Source organism: Pseudonaja textilis, chromosome 15 (assembly GCF_049901715.1).
Source record: "Pseudonaja textilis isolate UNSWEBS1 chromosome 15, rPseTex1.2, whole genome shotgun sequence".
Classification (NCBI taxonomy): domain Eukaryota; kingdom Metazoa; phylum Chordata; class Lepidosauria; order Squamata; family Elapidae; genus Pseudonaja; species Pseudonaja textilis.
The window spans coordinates 3,910,662-3,928,963 of NC_142004.1; the positions used below are offsets into that span (position 1 = coordinate 3,910,662).

Below are 18,302 nucleotides of genomic sequence, written 5' to 3' on the forward strand. Positions count from 1 at the left end.
GGACTGAATTCTCTGCAGCCAAAGGCTGTTCCTTGGGAGAGTTTTTCCCCAGCCCAGAAGGTAACCAGGACATCGGGGGGCAAAGTTGGAACTAATAAAAGGGACTCCTCCTGATTATCTGACTGTGTTGCTTTTGTGCCACGCCCCTTTGGGTCGTCACAATCTTTCTGTAAGTCAAGGGCCATTTGTGTGGTTTTTCCACATGTCTTGAATGGCAGGCCGCGGTCTTTCTGTAAGTCAAGGACTACCTGTCGGAGATTAGGCTCAGGTGAGAAGGACCCAGCCAATTGCATCTGAGCGGTTGGTCTCTTCCCCTCTTCCAAGTCGAAACGTGCTTGTAGTGTGGGGGTTTCCCTCCTGTGTTTGCCTTCTCCCCACACGCCCCCCGCCTTCCTCACCCCTCCCCCGCAAACCCCCTTTCCCTTCTGTGCTCCAGATCCCCCTTATTTCTTTCATAGCTGCAACCTCAGGCTGAACCTCTCCGAGAAAACACTGTTGGTGTGTCAGTGGGAAAGCTCACCGTATCTGGTGAGAGCGGTTGCCTTACCAGCCTTTTCAGCCCCTGCTTGGCTGAATCCAGGTACAGTGCCAATGAGCTTGGTGCCGGCTGCCTGTTTTCCAGCATGTTGCACTGAGATGGATCATGAAAAAAAAAAACAGTTTTTAATTTTGCATTCTCCATACATCCATAATCATCTCCCCTCCTCCCAACCCCCACCCCCTTCACCCCTCAGAAAAGATTCTTAGCTTAAGGAAGCGACTAAGACGATGATGGTGATGACTGTTATTATTTTATTGTTATTATTATTTAAAAAAAAAAAACCTCCCCAGCATGGCTTAATTCTGTTCCATGCTGATTTTATTCTTTTTGAGTTGGTCAGGGGGACTTTGAAGAGGGGAGCGGGGATGCATCTGTTGCCGTGCTGTGCCTTACCCCACCCGCCTTTTATTTTTCCTTCTTTCTTTCTTTCTTTCTTTCTTTCTTTCTTTCTTTCTTTCTTTCTTTCTTTCTTTTTCTTTCTTTCTTTCTTTCTTTCTTTCTTTCTTTCTTTCTTTCTTTCCTTCCTTCCTTCCTTCCTTCCTTCCTTCTTTCTTTCTTTCCTTCCTTCCTTCTTTCTTTCTTTCTTTCTTTCTTTCTTTCTTTCTTTCTTTCTTTCTTTTTCTTTCTTTGTTTTCTTTCTTTCCTTTTTTCTTTCTCTTTCTTTCTGTCTTTCTTTTTTTCTTTCTTTTTCTTTCTTTCTTTCTTTCTTTCCTTCTTTTTCTTTCTTTTCTTTCTTTTTTCTTTCTCTTTCTTTCTTTCCTTCCTTCCTTCCTTCCTTCCTTCCTTCCTTCCTTCCTTCCTTCCTTTCTTCCTTCCTTCTTTCCTTCCTTCTTTCTTTCTTTCCTTCCTTCCTTCCTTCTTTCTTCTTTCTTTCTTTCTTTCTTTCTTTCTTTCTTTCTTTCTTTCTTTCTTTCTTTTTCTTTCTTTGTTTTCTTTCTTTCCTTCTTTCCTTTTTCCTTTCTCTTTCTTTCTGTCTTTCTTTCTTTCTTTCTTTCTTTCTTTCTTTCTTTCTTTCTTTCTTTCTTTCTTTCTTTCTTTCTTTCTTTCTTTCTTTCTTTCCTGGCATCCCATAATTTTCACTCTTGGCATTCATGTACGGTAGGATGGCTCCAGAAGTAATCCTGGCTATGGACGATGGGCAGTACGACGGGAAAGTCGACGTTTGGTCGCTTGGAATTACTTGCATCGAGTTAGGTAAGTCAATTGACGTCGATGCACTTGTTGGATTTAATGCAACAACTCTGGCTGATTCCGGTTGTGGTTTTTTTAATCGGAAGTGATCTTCTGTTGGGTTCAAGTTTTGCGCTGGAAGGATTCTTGCAGAAACCACCTTGGAACCGTGGTGCACAATTGTGGCGTCCCCTTTTTTTAATGCTCAAAGTCGCCGGAACTTGTTGGCTTTCATTCGGGCAAGCAATCTTCTGTAAAAACGTATCCCCTTAAATCAAACGAAATCACAGTATCCATCTCCTGGGTTCTAGCTTTTATGTAACGTGGGACCTTGGTACTCAACGTCACAGGTGGTCCCTGACATACAACAGTTCAATTAGCGACCTTTCAAAGTTACAAGGGCACTGAAATCAAGGAACGTAAGACCATATTTTACAGTTGCGATCTTTGCTACATCCCTATTATCATCATTTTAAACATTTACATTTACATCATTTTAAACATTTACATGTCTCATTCTTATCTTTATGAACATTGGTGTAGGGTCTCCTGCTTGGACTAGATGACCTACAAGGAAGGTCCTTTCCAACTCTGTTAATCTGTAATGTTTCCACGGTTTGTAAGATGGCCAGAGTCACCCAGTGAGTCCATCGTATCTCGCCTTCTCTCTATTGTTATTTTTTTTTCTCCGTTTTTCCTTACAGCGGAGCGGAAGCCACCTCTCTTCAATATGAACGCGATGAGTGCCTTATATCACATTGCCCAGAACGATTCCCCCACGCTACAGTCCAATGAGTGGTAAGAGTTGTGTGTGTGTGTGTGTGCGTTTCTGTCTGCTTTGGTTACCGGAAGAAGTGTGTATGTTAGGTTTGCAGCAAACGTCCCACTCTGAGAGAGACGGGTAGTTGAGTAATATGAAATACCCACAAAAGTAAAATTAGAGCATCGTGAGTCCCAGAAGCACCAAACAAAGACCAATCCAGTTGTTGGGTTGCATGTTGTCAGGCATGAAGAGTCAGGATTTTGTATTAAGTTTCAGTTAAGCTGATTGACTGTTCATGCTTATGGACCTGGAATTAAGGAGGAACTTCCTAACGGTGAGGGCAATTAACCAGTGGAATAGCTTGCCACCAGAAATCATGGGCGCTCCATCACTAGAGGTTTTTAAGAAGAGACTGGACAGACCCTTGTCTGAAATGGGATAGTTTCTCCTGCTTGAGCAGGGGGCTGGACTAGAAGACCTCCAGAGTCCCTTCCAGCTTGCTTATGACCAGGAAGTAGCTGTGATGTGGTTGGTTTAACCTTGGCTTCAATGAAGTAAAAGGTCATGAAATACATGGGGATCAGCCTTTGATAACTTTCTGATTCTCAGATACTGGTAGAAGAGAATATTTACATCTCAGGGTTGAACTGTGGCCTCCTTGATGCTCTCTGAGCTTAGTGGTTTTCTTGCAGACGTTCCATTACCCAACTATGTAACACTATCAGTGCTAAAAGGCAGTGGGGTTTGTGGAGTGGAAAAGGAGGAGAAGGGGAGGAAAGAGGAGGAGTTTTGTGCTGTCTGAGCTTACCGGTTTTCTTGTAGACGTTTCATTACCCAAGGAGGTGACATCGTCAGTGCTAGGCAGTGAAGTTTGTGGAGTGGAGGAAAAGAGGAGGAGGAGGAGGAAGAGGAAGAGGAGGATTGGGGATTCCTTCAGGCTCTCAGCTTGGTTATTTTCTGGCAAACATTTCATTACCCATTTAGGTAATGTCATCAGGAGAGGAGGAGGAGGAGGAGAGGGAGGAGTACTGTGAGGTTCTTGGTGCTCTCTAAGCTGGGTTGTTTTTATTACCCAACAAGATAACATTGTCAGTGCTAGAAGGGAGTGCGGTTTGCAGAGAAGAGGAGGAGGAGGAGGAGGAGAACAGATAGTCCTCAACTTAGGACCACATATATTTAGAATATTTGCATCTCAGGGTTGAACTGTGGGGTCCTTGGTGCTCTCCGAGCTTGGTGGTCTTCTCACAGACATTTCATTACCCAACTGGAGAACAGCATCAATGCTAGCCATTCTCGGCTGCCGCACGTTGATTTCCTATCCCTTCTCCCACCTGAGCAGGTTCTGACCTCCGTTCTGTTCCCATATTCAGGACAGACTCTTTTAGAAGATTTGTTGATTACTGCTTGCAGAAACTACCTCAGGAACGTCCATCGTCGTCAGAACTTTTGAGGGTAACGTTTCACCTCTCTGCTTTGGGAAATCTGCCTCATGGGGAAGCAGCTGACTCCCCTTCTCGTTTTCCTTCAGGGCCTTTCTTCCTTGTCTGGATCCACCCGCTAGGAAGTTCTCTTCAGATGTATCAGACGTAAAACCCAAGTGGTCTATTTTTTTAACACGGCTCCCTCTTTTTCGCTCTTTCCCCTCCCAAGGATTCTGGGGAAGTGAAAGAGGATGCCATCAGTAGATGAGTAGGTTGAAAGCAGCAGGAATAAAAGCAAGGACAGAATGAGTGGAATATGTTGAAGACCAAGAAGCAGATGTCCTGTGAAGTCTACTTCCTTGTTTGGTGAAGGAAAGTAGACTGGTCATCAGTCCAACAATAGCTCGCCTTGAGTCCAATCTGGGTTGGTCACTAGGAGCTCATCCTCGGGGAACTTCTCTCTCCCCAGAAAGGGATTTCTGGTGAAAGAGAAGGTCCCCAAGGATGGGCTTCAGCATGAGTTCGAAAGCTCGGAAGGCCAAACCTCTGGTCCCGGCAACTGGCCCAGATTGGATCCTGCAACGTTATCCCGGGACATGTATACCTGCCTTCATTCATGAATGTTGAGTCTATATAAATAAGAGCATAACACATCAACAACAGTCAACAATACAGTCTTGAGTCTGTATGCCATATCCCATCACCAACAGTCAACAATACTTGGTTATGGGTCCATATGAATAAGGGCATATCCCATCATAGTCAACAATATATAGTCTTGAGTCTCTAAGGGCATATCCCATCGCCAACAGTCAACAATACATGGTTATGGGTCCATATGAATAAGGGCATATCCCATCATAGTCAACAATATATAGTCTTGAGTCTCTAAGGGCATATCCCATCACCAACAGTCAACAATACATGGTTATGGGTCCATATGAATAAGGGCATATCCCATCATAGTCAACAATATATAGTCTTGAGTCTCTAAGGGCATATCCCATCACCAACAGTCAACAATACATGGTTATGGGTCCATATGAATAAGGGCATATCCCATCATCAATAGTCAACAATATATAGTCTTGAGTCTCTAAGGGCATATCCCATCACCAACAGTCAACAATACATGGTTATGAGTCCATATGAATAAGGGCATATCCCATCACCAACAGTCAACAATACATGGCAATAGTGGGATTCAAATTTTTTTAATAAATTTTACTAAATTTGGGCGTGGCTTGGTGGCCATACCTGGGGAAGGATACTGCAAAATCCCATTCCCTCCCCACCCCACCAACCTGCTTTCCAGCTCCATTCTCCTGCGCAGGGCAACCAAAGAAGACCCAGCCGTTCATCTGGGACTCAGGAGGCAGAGAATGGATGGGGTTGGCGGGGCCAGTCAGAGGCACTATTGGCTGGTTCTCCAGAACTGGTCCAAACTGGCTGAATAGCACCTCTGGTTATGAGTCCATATGAATAAGGGCATATCCCATCACCAACAGTCAAGTCCAAATCAACATAAATAATAGTCCCATAAATAATAGTCAACAATACATTGCCTACAGTGCAAGTCCATATGCATAAAGGCATGTCCCATCAATGACGGTCAACGCTATATAAGTGAGTCGGCATGAACAAGAGCATATCCCGTCAACAACATGACATCAGTCAACTTGGAACTTACTTTTCATGTTAAAAAAAAAACCCACCCCTTTAAAAGGACCAAATTTTCATTGGAGTGCTAAATAACATGATAATTCAGCGTTCCTGAATTATGATGAGGATGATGAGGATGATAAAATGGTGCCTACTTTGGGGGAATCTTCATTAATATTTCCTGCCATAATGGAGAGAGCAGAGATCTGCTTCCGCTGTGCAAGAGGTTGGCCGGGTGGAGGTAGGGGGGTTGTCTTGTCTTTTGCGTCTTTTGTCTTCTCATCCAGAATGCTTCTGTCATCCTTCTAAAACCCAGCATGACTTTGTACGATGCGAGCGTCCGTCCCGGGTCCTCCTAGACTTGATTCAAAGAACCAAGGATGCAGTCCGAGAGTTGGATAACCTTCAGTCTCGGAAAATGAACAAAATCCTTTTCCAGGAGGTCTACAATGGCCCTCTGAACGAGTCTCAGGAAGACGAGGAGGTATTCAAATTTATCTATACCGCCGATGGTGATAATAATAATCACATTAATGGTCAAAGTAACGTGTCTTCCTGCTTCACAGGGTCCCTGCCGAGTCCCTTTTCCTGGGTTCCCAGCACAACATGAGGAATGTGCTTGGGAACAAGACTGTCTTACCTCTGACTTCTGGGGGCGTTGATGCTCTTGAGACAGTCCTCAAGACAGATGGCAACAGAACATCTGAAGCAAATTAACTTTGGTCTCAGTTTTGGGTCACGGCTATGGAAACCAGGCCTCAGTTAGATCCAAAACATTGACTGTGTTTTCCCGAAAATAAGACACTGTCTTATAATTTTTGCCACCAAAGAAAGGCACCAGGTCTTATTTTCAGGGGACGTCATCCACTAACTAACCTCACTTGCGCACATGGCCCCCGGTCTCCTTTTCCCTGTCAGAAGCCTTCAGGAACTTCTTCTGCAGCTGGCAAGGCTTTTCTGAAGGCCTCTGCAGCCTTCAGGATCGTTCCAGAGCTTTGTTATCAGCTCCAGAGGCCTTCAGGAAAGTCTTGCCAGCCTTGCTGGCTGCAGAAGAAATGGGCCGGTAAGGCAGGTGTGTCGGGGTGTGCAAGGCCTGGCTACAACTATCCAAAGGTAAGTAGTAGGGCAGTTCTACCATCCTCACCCCCACCCTAGCTTAATTTGTACTCGTGCACTCTGGAGTGGGCGGGACCTTATTTAGGGCTTATTTTGGGGGTAGGGCTTATATTGGGTACACATGAAAAAAAATCAAGCTAGGACTTACTTTCAGGGTAGGTTGTATTTTTTGGGAAAACGGAGTAGATCCCAAAACAGCTAGATCCCCAAACAGGGCCCGATAATTGCCATTTTGTTCCCGGACTAAAGAAAGTGGCTCAAGATATTTTCCTTCAGGACCATCCCCAACAGAGATGATATCCAGCCCAACCAGAAAAAAATTACTACTCCTTCTCCCCTGGCTGAATTAAGACGAGATGAACCAATGGTCACTTCATTCCAGCTTCAAATGGGGATTAGACTAGTCCGTGACCCATCCACCCGTCAAGCAGGGGAGGACATCAGCATGGAGGACACCTTGTGAATGTCTTCCTCACTGGATCTTTTTTATTTACGCAGGGGGTGGCTTTTTTTCCGCATATAAAAAAGGGCTAGTGAGTGAACGTCAACGGATGGTGCTGTTTAGAACTAAAGAAAGCATCAGGACAACTGACCAGTAGTCTTATACAGCCCTCTCTAAGCAGTTTATAGAATCAGCCTCTTGCGCCCAACACTCTGAGTTCTCATTTTACTGACCTTGGAAGGATGGAAGGCTGAGTCAACCTTGAGCCGGTCAGGATCAAACTCCTGACAGTGGGCAGAGTTAGCCTGCAATACTGTTTTCTAACTACTGCATAGGAAGGGAAAGGGGGAGTGAAGGAAGGGAAGGGAAGGGAAGGGAAGGGAAGGGAAGGGAAGGAAGGAAGGAAGGAAGGAAGGAAGGAAGGAAGGAAGGAAGGAAGGAAGGAAGGAAGGAAGGAAGGAAAAGCAATAGGAATAGCCCTTAGACTTATCTACTGCTTCACAGTGCTTTCCAGCCCTCTCTAAGAAGTTTACAGAGTCGGCCTCTTGCCCCCAACAATCTGGGTCCTCATTTTTACCAACTTCGGAAGGCTGAGTCAACCTTGAGCCGGTCAGGATCGAACTGCTGGCATTTGGCAGAGTCAGCCTGCAATCCTGCATTCTCACCACTGCGCCACCATGACTCTTTAGACTAGAAGCTGGAATCTCAGGGGTTTAAAAAGGCACAAGGGCTGTCGAGAAAGCCTGGTGACCGAGACCCTTCCTCGCAGGCGTTTTAACCACCCAGCGTGCCCATCAGCTGGCGAGGGTAGAGATAAGAGCTTGGAGACGCTTCACTGGGTTGTGATTTGGGTGTGAATTCACCCTCACCCTCATTGTACTTCCAGAGCAAACCTTCCTAACCAAAGTGCTGCTTCGTCCCCGCCAGATAATCATTGCATGCAGCATGCCAACCTGAGGGCAGGTGGTCCTCATCTTATGACTGTTCGTTTAGCGGCCACTTAAGGTTACAAATGGCCCTGAAGGAAGCCATTCGGGGCCTGGTCCTCGCACTTAACAACTGTGTCACAGCATTCTCCGGGGCACCCTGTGACAAGCCCAGTCAATATTGGGAGCCCGGTTCGCTTAACCCACCGTCTCGCTTTGCTTAGCGATGGAAATTCCAGTCGCTCTTATCCCCCGTTGTGGTCATAAGTCAAGGACTACCTGTCCTTGAGTGCATGTCGAAAACCTTCATTTGCTTCTTGTCAGTGGGGCTGCTGGAATGACAAGGCAGGGCAGATAGCAATTTATTACTTTTATTATTATTATTATTATTATTATTATTATTATTATTATTATTATTTTAACCATCATCTCTTGCTGTCTGGGATGCAGTAACTATTTCCGATGTGCCATTAGTTTAGTTTACTTTATTGTCATTGCACATGCTACAACGAAATTAAATGCCATCTTCAGTGTACTATACCATTCTGACCCACACCATTTTCCAACAAATCAAACACAATCCGAAAAGAGCCAAAACCTTGTAATGCTTTTACAAAATAATTAGCTGTGATAAGCACAAGGCTTGCTAAACTGGACAAAAGATAACAGACAAGAAATAGTTTACAAGAGTCTTCAGATACCATCCGGAATGTCCACAAGGCCGAGTTTCAAAACGTCTTTGCCTTCTGCGAAGTATGTTTGTTTCACAGCTGGCTTTTATCTTCTTGAAGGAGGGACCTTACTCCCAAGTCGCCCGTGCTGTTGCAGCTGCTCTTTCCTGCGAGCAAACCTGAGTGCACGTGCACTTGGCACAGGCTCCTCGGGAATCTCCTCATCACTGCTGCCAGCCCCCACAATCCCTGAAGGCAGCAGTCCACTCCCCGATGGTCCTGGCCCCTCATTGGAGTCATCGCTCTCCTCAGCCATCCACATCTGTCGCCGGCTAACCGTAACATATACAGTAGAATTCAGTAGAGTTCCTGCCCTGGGATAGAAGCTGTTTTTCAGCCTAAAAACAGAAATGAGAATAGGAGTTTCCGTGAGCGATTCTCGCCTTCCGTACCTGGTGCCTAAAAGATGGGATTTTTGAGGACACTTCGCCCCAAAACTAGTAAAGCCACCCAAGTTTGTCTCAGTGGGCAAGACAGGCAAAGATCAACTGGTTTGCAAAATGTCAAGTAACAGGCATTAGGGAGAAGCTGTTTGGCCTCTGTCACCCCCCCACAAGGACCATTTTGGGGGGTTGTTGGAAGGGAAGAAGGAAGCTGAGAAGAGAGAATATTCGTAGCTCAAGGTTGAACTGTGGGGGTCCTTGGTACTCTCTGAGTGTGAGCCAAGTAGGTAACATTACCAGTGCTAGAAGGGAGCGGGGTTTGTGGAGAGGAGGAGGACTGTGGGGTTCTTGGGGCTTGGTGATTTTCTTGCAGACGTTTCATGACCCGTTTAGGTAACATCATCAGTGCTGGAAGGGAGAGGAGGAGGAGGGGGAGGAGTACTGCGGGGTCCTTGGGGCTCTCTGTGCTTGATGGTTTTGTTGCAGGCATTTCATTACAACTCCCTCCCAACACTGATGATGTCACCTAGTTGGGTAATGAAACGTCTGCAGGAAAACCACCAAGAGAGCACCAAGGATCACAGTCCCTCCTCCTCCTCCTCCTCCTCCTCCTCCTCCTCCTCCTCCTCCTCCTCCTTCTTCTTCCCTTTCCCCTTTCCCTTCACTTTCCTCCTCCTCCTCCTCCTCCCCTTTCCCCTTCCTCTTCGCTTTCCTCTTCCTCCTCCTCCTCTTCTTCCTCCTCTTCCTCCTCCTTCTTCCCTTTCCCCTTTCACTTTCCTCCTCTTCCTCCTCCTCTCCTTTCCCCTTCCTCTTCGCTTTCCTCCTCCTCCTCCTCCTCCTCCTCCTCTTCCTCCTCCTCCTCCTCTTCCTCCTCCACTGCCACTCCCACCACCACCTCCTCCTTTCCACAAACCCCACTTCCTTTTAGCCCTGACGATGTCCCGTAGTCGGGTAATGAAACTTCTGCAAGAAAAACAACCAAGTTCAGAGAGCACCAAGGACCCTTCAGTCCTCCTCCTCCTCCTCCTCCTCCTCTCCACAAACCCCTCTCCCTCATGCCCCTGATGAGGTTGCCTCGTTGGGTCATGAAACGTCCGTAAGAAACCCACTGAGCCCCGAGGACCCCGCCGAAGGAGGCAAGGCCCTAGAAGGAGGCGAGAACCCCTTTTTTTTGTGCGTGTGTGTCTACAGAACGGGTCCCTGTCCTAGTCCCTGTCCTCTCCCCCCCCTCGATTGGCGGTGGTTCCTTTCACCCCGGCCTTCAACCTGCTGCTCCTTATTTTATAGGACAGTGAGAATGGGACAAACCTGACCCGGAAGATAGACAGTCTGGGCAGCAATCATTCCATCCCCAGCATGTCTATCAGCACAGGCAGCCAGAGCAGCAGTGTCAACAGCATGGAGGAGAGCAGTTCTGAGCTGCTTCTGATGCGTGACCACGAGAGCGCCATTCATTCCACTTCTTCCTCTGTTGTCATTAAGAAGGTACGTCCGGCTGGTGCTTTGCCCTCACCCCACCCACCAAAAAAACCCCCTCCCTCCGGTCTCACCGCACTTCTGCTTTACCGCCCGTTTCCTTTGCAGACCTTGAAGGCACCGACGGTTCAGTCGGTGCAGCCTCGTTGGCAACAACGGGGTGTGGTGGCCTGGAGGTGGAGCTGTCGCCTTCGCAATCAGGAGGCTGTGAGTTCGATCCCAGGCTGAGGCAGATGTTTCTCTCACAATGAGGATATATTCTGCCCCCCCACAAAAAACCACCCTCTGTACTGGCAACAGGAAAGGCATCCAGCCAGTAAACGCTCCGCTCCAATTCGTTTGCCCAGACTTCACTCCGCAAAGGATTACAGGGTTGTTAAAAGATGATGGTGGCAACGGGAAACAAAACTTGTTAATCGGAGATGTTTCACTGTTCATCCGAGCAGCTTCCTCGGTCCAAATTAAAAAAGTCAGGTAATTTTAGATACCTTTGATCAGGGGTCCCCAACCTGGTCTATTTGGAACTGGGTGGGTTTCCTTAGAACTATCCTTCTGACCCAATGTGATTCCTCTGGGATGGTGTCAAGCACCAATGACAGACCTACATGGGTAGAATTCCAACTTAGCTACTTTATTGCTCTGTGCCTGTATTACAGGAATCTTCCCAGGCTGGCAGATTCGCCTGGGAAAAGCCAGAACTGGGCTGTGCAACAGGCAGGCCGTCGCAGGCGTGAAGCTCCCCTCGCAGGAGCTGTGTTCCAAACTCTTGTCCAGGCATACACGCTGGTCCGCCACTCACACGGCCTGATTCCCCTCTTCCCCCACCGCAGCCAGGCCGCCAAAGCCGCTTGCTCCCAATGCTCCAAAACCGGAGCGGTGAGAGCAGAGGCTGAACAGGACGAGCTTCGCCGACTCACCGAGGCTGTTTGTGCAGGACACCCGACCTGCATTGGAACATCGGGCAGTCTCGGTGAGTCTCATGGAGCGCGAGACCGGGCCCCCAAAGCCTCCTCTTCCTCCATGCCGAAAGCTTTTGCAAACGGACGAAAGGTTAGGGACTTCTGGCCTGGATGATGAGTGTTCTGACCTCAGCTTCCTTAGAAAGCATAAAACCCTATCTTAATCCTGGCAAAACCCTCTTTTTATTTCGACGGCTATGAATTACGTTCGTTCACAGCCTTCAAGACTTTTTTACAAACAGTCTTTCAGGGGAATGTTGATAAACACCCACCTTATTGCTCTTGGGATGCGGCCAGGGAACGAATTGCCAAGCGCAGGACAAGGCCAAACTTGACACAGATTCGAACAGAACTTTTCAAAGCATGAATCGACCAGACCAACTAGTTGCTTCCTGCAAAAGCTCATGTCCCGCTGGCTCCTCTTTTGTGTCCTATGGGAGGGGCCAATCATCTCCAAGGTGTGGCCTTACTCCTGAGTCGACTCTGCCTTCTCAATTGTTCTTGTCTTCTGGTAGCCCTGCTTCCAGAAGCTTCCCCGCCTCACTGCTGTCTGTGCCCAAAGGCAGCTGATGATTGCCAGCCTGCCCTGGCCCCAACCCTGCCTCCGATGCAGAGCCCTTCTCCGAGCCCTCCCCAGCCTCCTCACTACTATCCAACTCTGCTGCCAGCTCCATCAGCTGCCAGCGGGCCACAACAGATAGACATATTGCATTACATAATTGATATTTTTCTTAATTTCGACCGATGAAGTGGCTTGGATGAGCCATGAAACTTCTCAAGATTAAGAAATTTTTGCTCCCGTTTGCCGCGATTCAACCTTTTAGATACCTTTGGCCTGGATGATCCGAGTCCTCATGGACATATTAATCAGGGCAGGCAGTCCTCAACTTATAATCATTCACATTGTGACCGTTCAAAGTTGCGATAGCATTTTGGGGGGGCGGGGGGAAGGCAGAGACCGAGGAGTGGTCCTCGCACTTAACCATCATATCATCCACAGGATTGCGCGATCACCAATTGGGATCTTCCCGGCTGGCTTCCAAGAATCAAAGCCAAGGGGGAGAAACCTAAATTCAGTTAACAATTGCAGCTGCATTGATTCATTGAATAGCTGTGGCAGAGAGAGAGAGAGGCAGAGAGAGAGAGAGAGAGAGAGAGAGATTAGATTAGATTAGATAGATAGCTATAGAGAGAGAGAGAGAGAGAGATAGACAGAGAGAGAGAGAGAGAGGTAAAAAAAAATCAGGCCCAGCTCACCGAACAACCAACTCACTTAGCAATGGAAATTTGGATTCTGGTTATGATTGTAAGTTGAGGACTACCTTAAAGGTTTACCTGCTTGAAGAGCTTAGGGTCAGTGTCCATGCAGGATTAATCCACAGAACAGTTCTTGAGTAACGTTGGTGTCCAGTTAGCGAATCCAGAAAAAAGAACATTATTTTACCAAGAGCATATAAAACTTTACCGAATAAACCACATTGGCACAGAAGAAGCAAAACCAGCTCTGGGTTCCCCGCACGAAAGCAAACATAGTTAATTCTCTCCTTTTCCTCACTGGCCACCCACAGTCCGAAACTACCAACAATCACCCCTCTTCATTGTGTTATGGGAAACAGCCAGCCACGCCGGATCTATCTATCTATCTATCTATCTGTCTATCTATCTATCTATCTACCTACCTACCTACCTATCTACCTATCTATCTGCCACAGTTCTGCTTGGGGCGTCCTTGAGGTGCCAGCAGTGTCTCTTGGAAGCCGATGGATGCTTGAGTACCATTGGCCCTTCCTTGCATTCCCACATCTCCCTCCCTGTTGTTGTCAAGCTGCAAGCGAGGACGAAATGTAGGTGACCACGGGAATCGGTTTTGACAGTTGGGTTGGAAACAAAAATAAAGAAGTTAACGGCGAGTGGGAGCTTCTAAGATCCGCCTTTTAAGAGAGAATGCCTGCCAGCCTCTACCGTACCCTGCTTTCATTGTGTCCTTCAACCTTGCATGTGGGTACCCCCTGTCCTTTCCTGCAACGCCGCCTTGTCTCCCAAAGTTTGTCTCCCCCAAGGGCATGTCACGGTCCCTAAACTAACACCGTAACTTCAGTAACTCCCCTTCCGATCGAGATCTGCACGTGGATTCTTCTCTTGACCAAATAGCTGCTCACGGATCTCCCTGAGAAGGTACGTGGTTCAGGGCTCAAGTCAGTACCAGGTTCGGATCACGTTGGTGCCCCGAACCCAGGTGGCCTCCTTAGAACGATCCTTCTGACCCAGTGCGACTCCTGTGGGGTGGTGTCAAGCACCAACGACAGATCCACACGTGTAGAATTCAAAGTTGGCTACTTTATTGCTCCATGCCTGTTTTACAGGAATCTTCCCAGGCTGGCAGATTCGCCTGGGAAAAGCTCAAAGGCATTCAGACTTTGTCTCTACCTAATGAGTCGATGCTATTTCCCTGTTTGATCCCTCCTCTACTTGGTTGCTCTCTAGCGGGTGGACCCATTTAAACCTCTGTGTGTGTGTGTGTGTGTAATGAAACAAATCATCCCCCTTCCTCTTCTTTGCGTTTGAGAGAGTCCGAAGGCTGCCATCTTGAGCTACTGAGAATAATTTTCATTGTGGCAGTGTAGAAGCATGTTTTTTTAAAAAACAAATACAGCTAGTTCTCGACTTATGACCGCAATGGAACCGGAACCTCCGTCTCTTAAGTGAGACGGTCATAAGGGTGCCACGCTCGATTTTAACAACCTATTTTTTCCATACTTGATAAGCCAGCGACCATGGTTGTTAAGTGAGCCACTTTGATCGTTTAGACAAACCTGATTGACTTTGGAAAGATGGAAAGGTCGCAAATGGAGAACCCTGGGAAGATGCAACCATTGTAAGTACACACAGGTTACCAAGCTCCTGAACTTTGAAACACAGGGCTGGGGATGATACAAAGGCTGTGAGTCCGTGGTTCTGTTGTAAGTTGCTTTTTTTTTTCCCCCAGCATGTTCGTAACTTTGAACAGACGCTAAATAAAGTCATAAGTCAAGGACTACTTGTAAAGTTGAAAGGATGAGTTGGTTCAGCAGCTCACGGCAAAGAAGCATTGTGTGGGGGCAATGCTTCTTAACTTCAGGATTTTTATGTTGGGTGGACTTCAACTCCCAGAATCCTCCAGCCCGCGTTGCAAATGACGCCAATATCTAAGGGTAAAAGCATGAATAGTAAGGAATAAAATTAGTTCCAGGATTAAGTAAGTATCCAATGATACCTAGACAGCCAGAACTTCAACTTTACACATTCGTTGACACCCCTCCCCGCCAAAAAGTAAACCTATAGTAGCAATGTCTTATAATGTATTTTTGTGAATAACCATTTCGAATCTCTAGAAATGCGACGCACAAATGCCGAAATGCCTTTTTACGTGCCTTCAGATATTCTATTTTTAAAAAGAAAGAAAAAATCCCAGCCTTTCTGTAATTGTCTTAATTGAGTTTATTGTAACATCCATTTACACTGGCTATAGTAAGGTGTTTTTTTTTTTTAATCTGCTTAAAATTCTCCAGTGCCAGGGAGTTGGGGGGCCCTTCGGTAGGTGATACTTTTGTTATTCAAACCATGCAAAAAAATGATAGTTTTCTCTATTAATATCAAAGCAGATAGCACCCTCATCTTCCTCACTTATCCTAATCGGGACCTCATGCATGTAGCCTTTGCCAAAACGCTGACTAATATACCTTGTGCAGGATTACACAGTTTTATTACTGCAATAACAATATATTGCTTATCAGATAAAATTTATGCAGTAGTATGTTGCTGAATTAGATCCACCAAAGCCCCCAACGAGACTAATAAGTTTTTGTAGTGTAGCACTTCACATCTATATAATGCTAAAAAGTCCCTCCTGCCTGTTTGTCTGTTGGCGGCTTAAACGGTTGCGCCAAAGCACAAAAAAATTGGAACCGAGGCACCGCCAACGCACCCATGGGATCCACGACTCCCGTGGAATTGAACTCAATTTCATGGAGCTGCACTCCACCAGATGTATTCTCAAAGTTGTGGCCACTTGCAGCGTTGCCCGGGTCCGTCGTCACACAGTCACGGTTTCCGAAACTCCCGGCCGCCTTCCCTTAAGCAAAGTCATTGGGGAAGCCGGCAGGAAATCGAAAACCACTCCTCCTCTTACCGTATTTTTGCCCACCTGTGGTCTTTCTGTTTACCTGGTCGGATAAGGAGGTCTCTCTGAAAGGATGACCCAACGGGCCGTGGGTTGTCCAATTTGAGTTTAAAAGTACTTCGGAGGGTCTGCAGCATTTTGACAGGAATCCCATCTCTGTTCCACAGCAAACAAATTTCAAGGAACAGATCCCTGACCCCCAGCTGGACCGAAGCATATTTTGGCCATCAAAAGGGCTGCCCAGACCCAGTAGAGATAACAAACATCAAATATACATTGAGACCACAAGTAACCTATTTTGTGTCTCAAACGGCGTAATTATCCCGCTCGAAGTTAGCAACACGGTTGTTAAAGTGAATCTGGCTACCCCCCAGGGACGGAAGGTCACAAAAGGGGATCATGTGACCCCGGAACACTGCAACCGTCGTAAAGATGAGTCAGTTGCTAAGCGCCTTAATTTTGATCATGTGAACACGGGAATGTGGCAACTGCAGAATAGAATAAGAATAGGATAGGATAGGATAGGATAGAATAAGAAAGAATAGAATAGAATAAGAAAGAATAGAAAAGAATAATATAATAGAACAGAATAGGAAGTATAGAATAGACTAAATAGATGATTGATTTGATAAGAATAGAATAAGAAAGAATAGAATAGAATAAGAAAGAACAGAATAGAATAATATAATAGAACAGAATAGGAAGTATAGAATAGACTAAAGAGATGATTGATCTGATAAGAATAGAATAGAATAGAATTAGAATTAGAATAGAATAGAATTCTTTATTGGCCAAGTGTGACTGGACACACAAGGAATTTGTCTTTGGTGCAAATGCTCTTGGTGTACATAAAAGATCCATTCATCAAGAGTCAAGAATCATCAGGTACAACACTTAATAATAGTCATAGGATACAAATAAGCCATCAAATCATACTAGAAAACAGTCAATATAAATCGTAAGGATATAAGCACAAAGTTACAGTCATACAGTCACAAGTGGGAGGGGATGGGTGATAGAAACGATGAGAAGATTAATAGTAATAGTAGTGCAGACTTTGTAAATAGTTGGACAGTGTTGAGGGAATTATTTGTTTAGCAGTGTAATGTCATTTGGGGAAAAAACTCCTGTTGTGTCTAGTTGTTCTGGGGTGCAGGGCTCTATAGTGTCATTGTCAGGGAAGGAGTTGAAACAGTTTATGTCCGGGATATGAGGGGTCTGTAAATATTTTCACAGCCCTCTTTTTGACTCGTGCAGTATACACGTCCTCCATGAAAGGCAGGTTGGTAGTAATTGTTTTTTTCTGCAGTCCTAATTACTCTCTGGAGTCTGTGTCTGTCCTGTTGGGTTGTAGAACCAAACCAGACAGTATGTGAAAAGCAGTTATAAGTCACTTTTTTCCAGTGCCGTTGTAAAATGGAGATGGGACAGGTAGTGGTCCTTGACTTAAGACCGCAATTGGAACTTCCATCTCTAAGCCGCATGGCCCTTAAGTGAGACATGCCCAGTTTTGCTCACCAGATTGCGGGGATGTTGCAGTGGTTGTAAGCGCAAGGACCATTCTTGTGTCACTCTTTTCAGGACTTCTCTAACTTTGGTTCGAATGGTCTTAACTTGAGGACTACAGGTCATCCTCAACAACAGTTAATTTTTAGCGGCCATTCAAAGTTACAATGGCACTGAAAAAAAAAGTGACTTGGGACTGCTTTTTTCACGCTTACGACCGTTGCAGGCATCCTCATGGTTACGTAATCAAAATTTGGATGCTTGGCAACTGACTTGCATTTATGATGGTCGCAGAGTCCCGAGGTCACGCGATTCCCCTTTTGTGACCTTCTGACAAGCCAAGTCAATGGAGAAGCAGTTTCACTTAACAACCGTGCTACTAATTGAACAATTGCAGGGATTCCTTTAACAGTCATGGCAAGAAAGGTCGTAAAAATGGAGCAAAACTCACATAACCAAAGTTTCGCTTAGCAACACAAATCATCCTCATCTTTTAACGACCCCTAAATCCCTTGCATGGTGGAGTCTGAGCAACTGAATGGAGCTGGCAGAGTGGTTACTGGCCAGGTGCCTTTCCTGTCGTTGGCACGGAGTCTTGTTTGGCAGATATATTCTCAGTGTGCCCAGAGAGAGAAATATCTGCTCCTAACTAGGATCGAACTCCCAACCTCCTGATTTGTGAGGTGAGGACTCCACCACTTAGGCCACCGCACCGCTCCTCACTGAGCGACATAAATGTGGGGCTCAATTGTCGTAAGGCGAGAACCACCCATAGCTTATAAGTGGCAAATCATGGCTTAGAAAACCACCATGGCTTTAGCAACCATGCCATGCTAAGCCAGGCTTCCAAATCTTGGTGCAGAAGAGATACTAAAAACGGTGATCCCAAACAAATTTCCTGCAAGATCTGCTTTTAACGACGGGAGGTCAGAAAGCTTTGCCAAATCAAAGAGACACGGGGACTTCTCCAGTTACAGCCACCCGTTTAACGAAGTTAACGTACCCGTGGGAAACCAGGAACCCATGGACGGGTCCTTGCGCTTCCAG

The 18,302-nt window shown here is 46.2% G+C and overlaps 1 protein-coding gene across 8 annotated transcripts in view; it reads left to right on the plus strand.

Moving 5' to 3' along the window:
• Nucleotides 1-18,302, plus strand: part of TAOK3 (TAO kinase 3) — an 85,688-nt gene that overhangs the window by 36,169 nt on the left and 31,217 nt on the right. For 6 of the 8 annotated variants that reach the window (XM_087913217.1, XM_087913218.1, XM_087913219.1 and 3 more), the window contains 5 exons: nucleotides 1,644-1,735; nucleotides 2,416-2,509; nucleotides 3,845-3,926; nucleotides 5,874-6,041; nucleotides 10,443-10,640. In XM_087913217.1, the coding sequence (XP_087769343.1) occupies nucleotides 1,644-1,735; nucleotides 2,416-2,509; nucleotides 3,845-3,926; nucleotides 5,874-6,041; nucleotides 10,443-10,640 (634 nt within the window). The remainder of the gene's footprint in view (nucleotides 1-1,643; nucleotides 1,736-2,415; nucleotides 2,510-3,844; nucleotides 3,927-5,873; nucleotides 6,042-10,442; nucleotides 10,641-18,302) is intronic. The other 2 variants (XM_087913223.1, XM_087913224.1) reach the window with 1 other exon arrangement.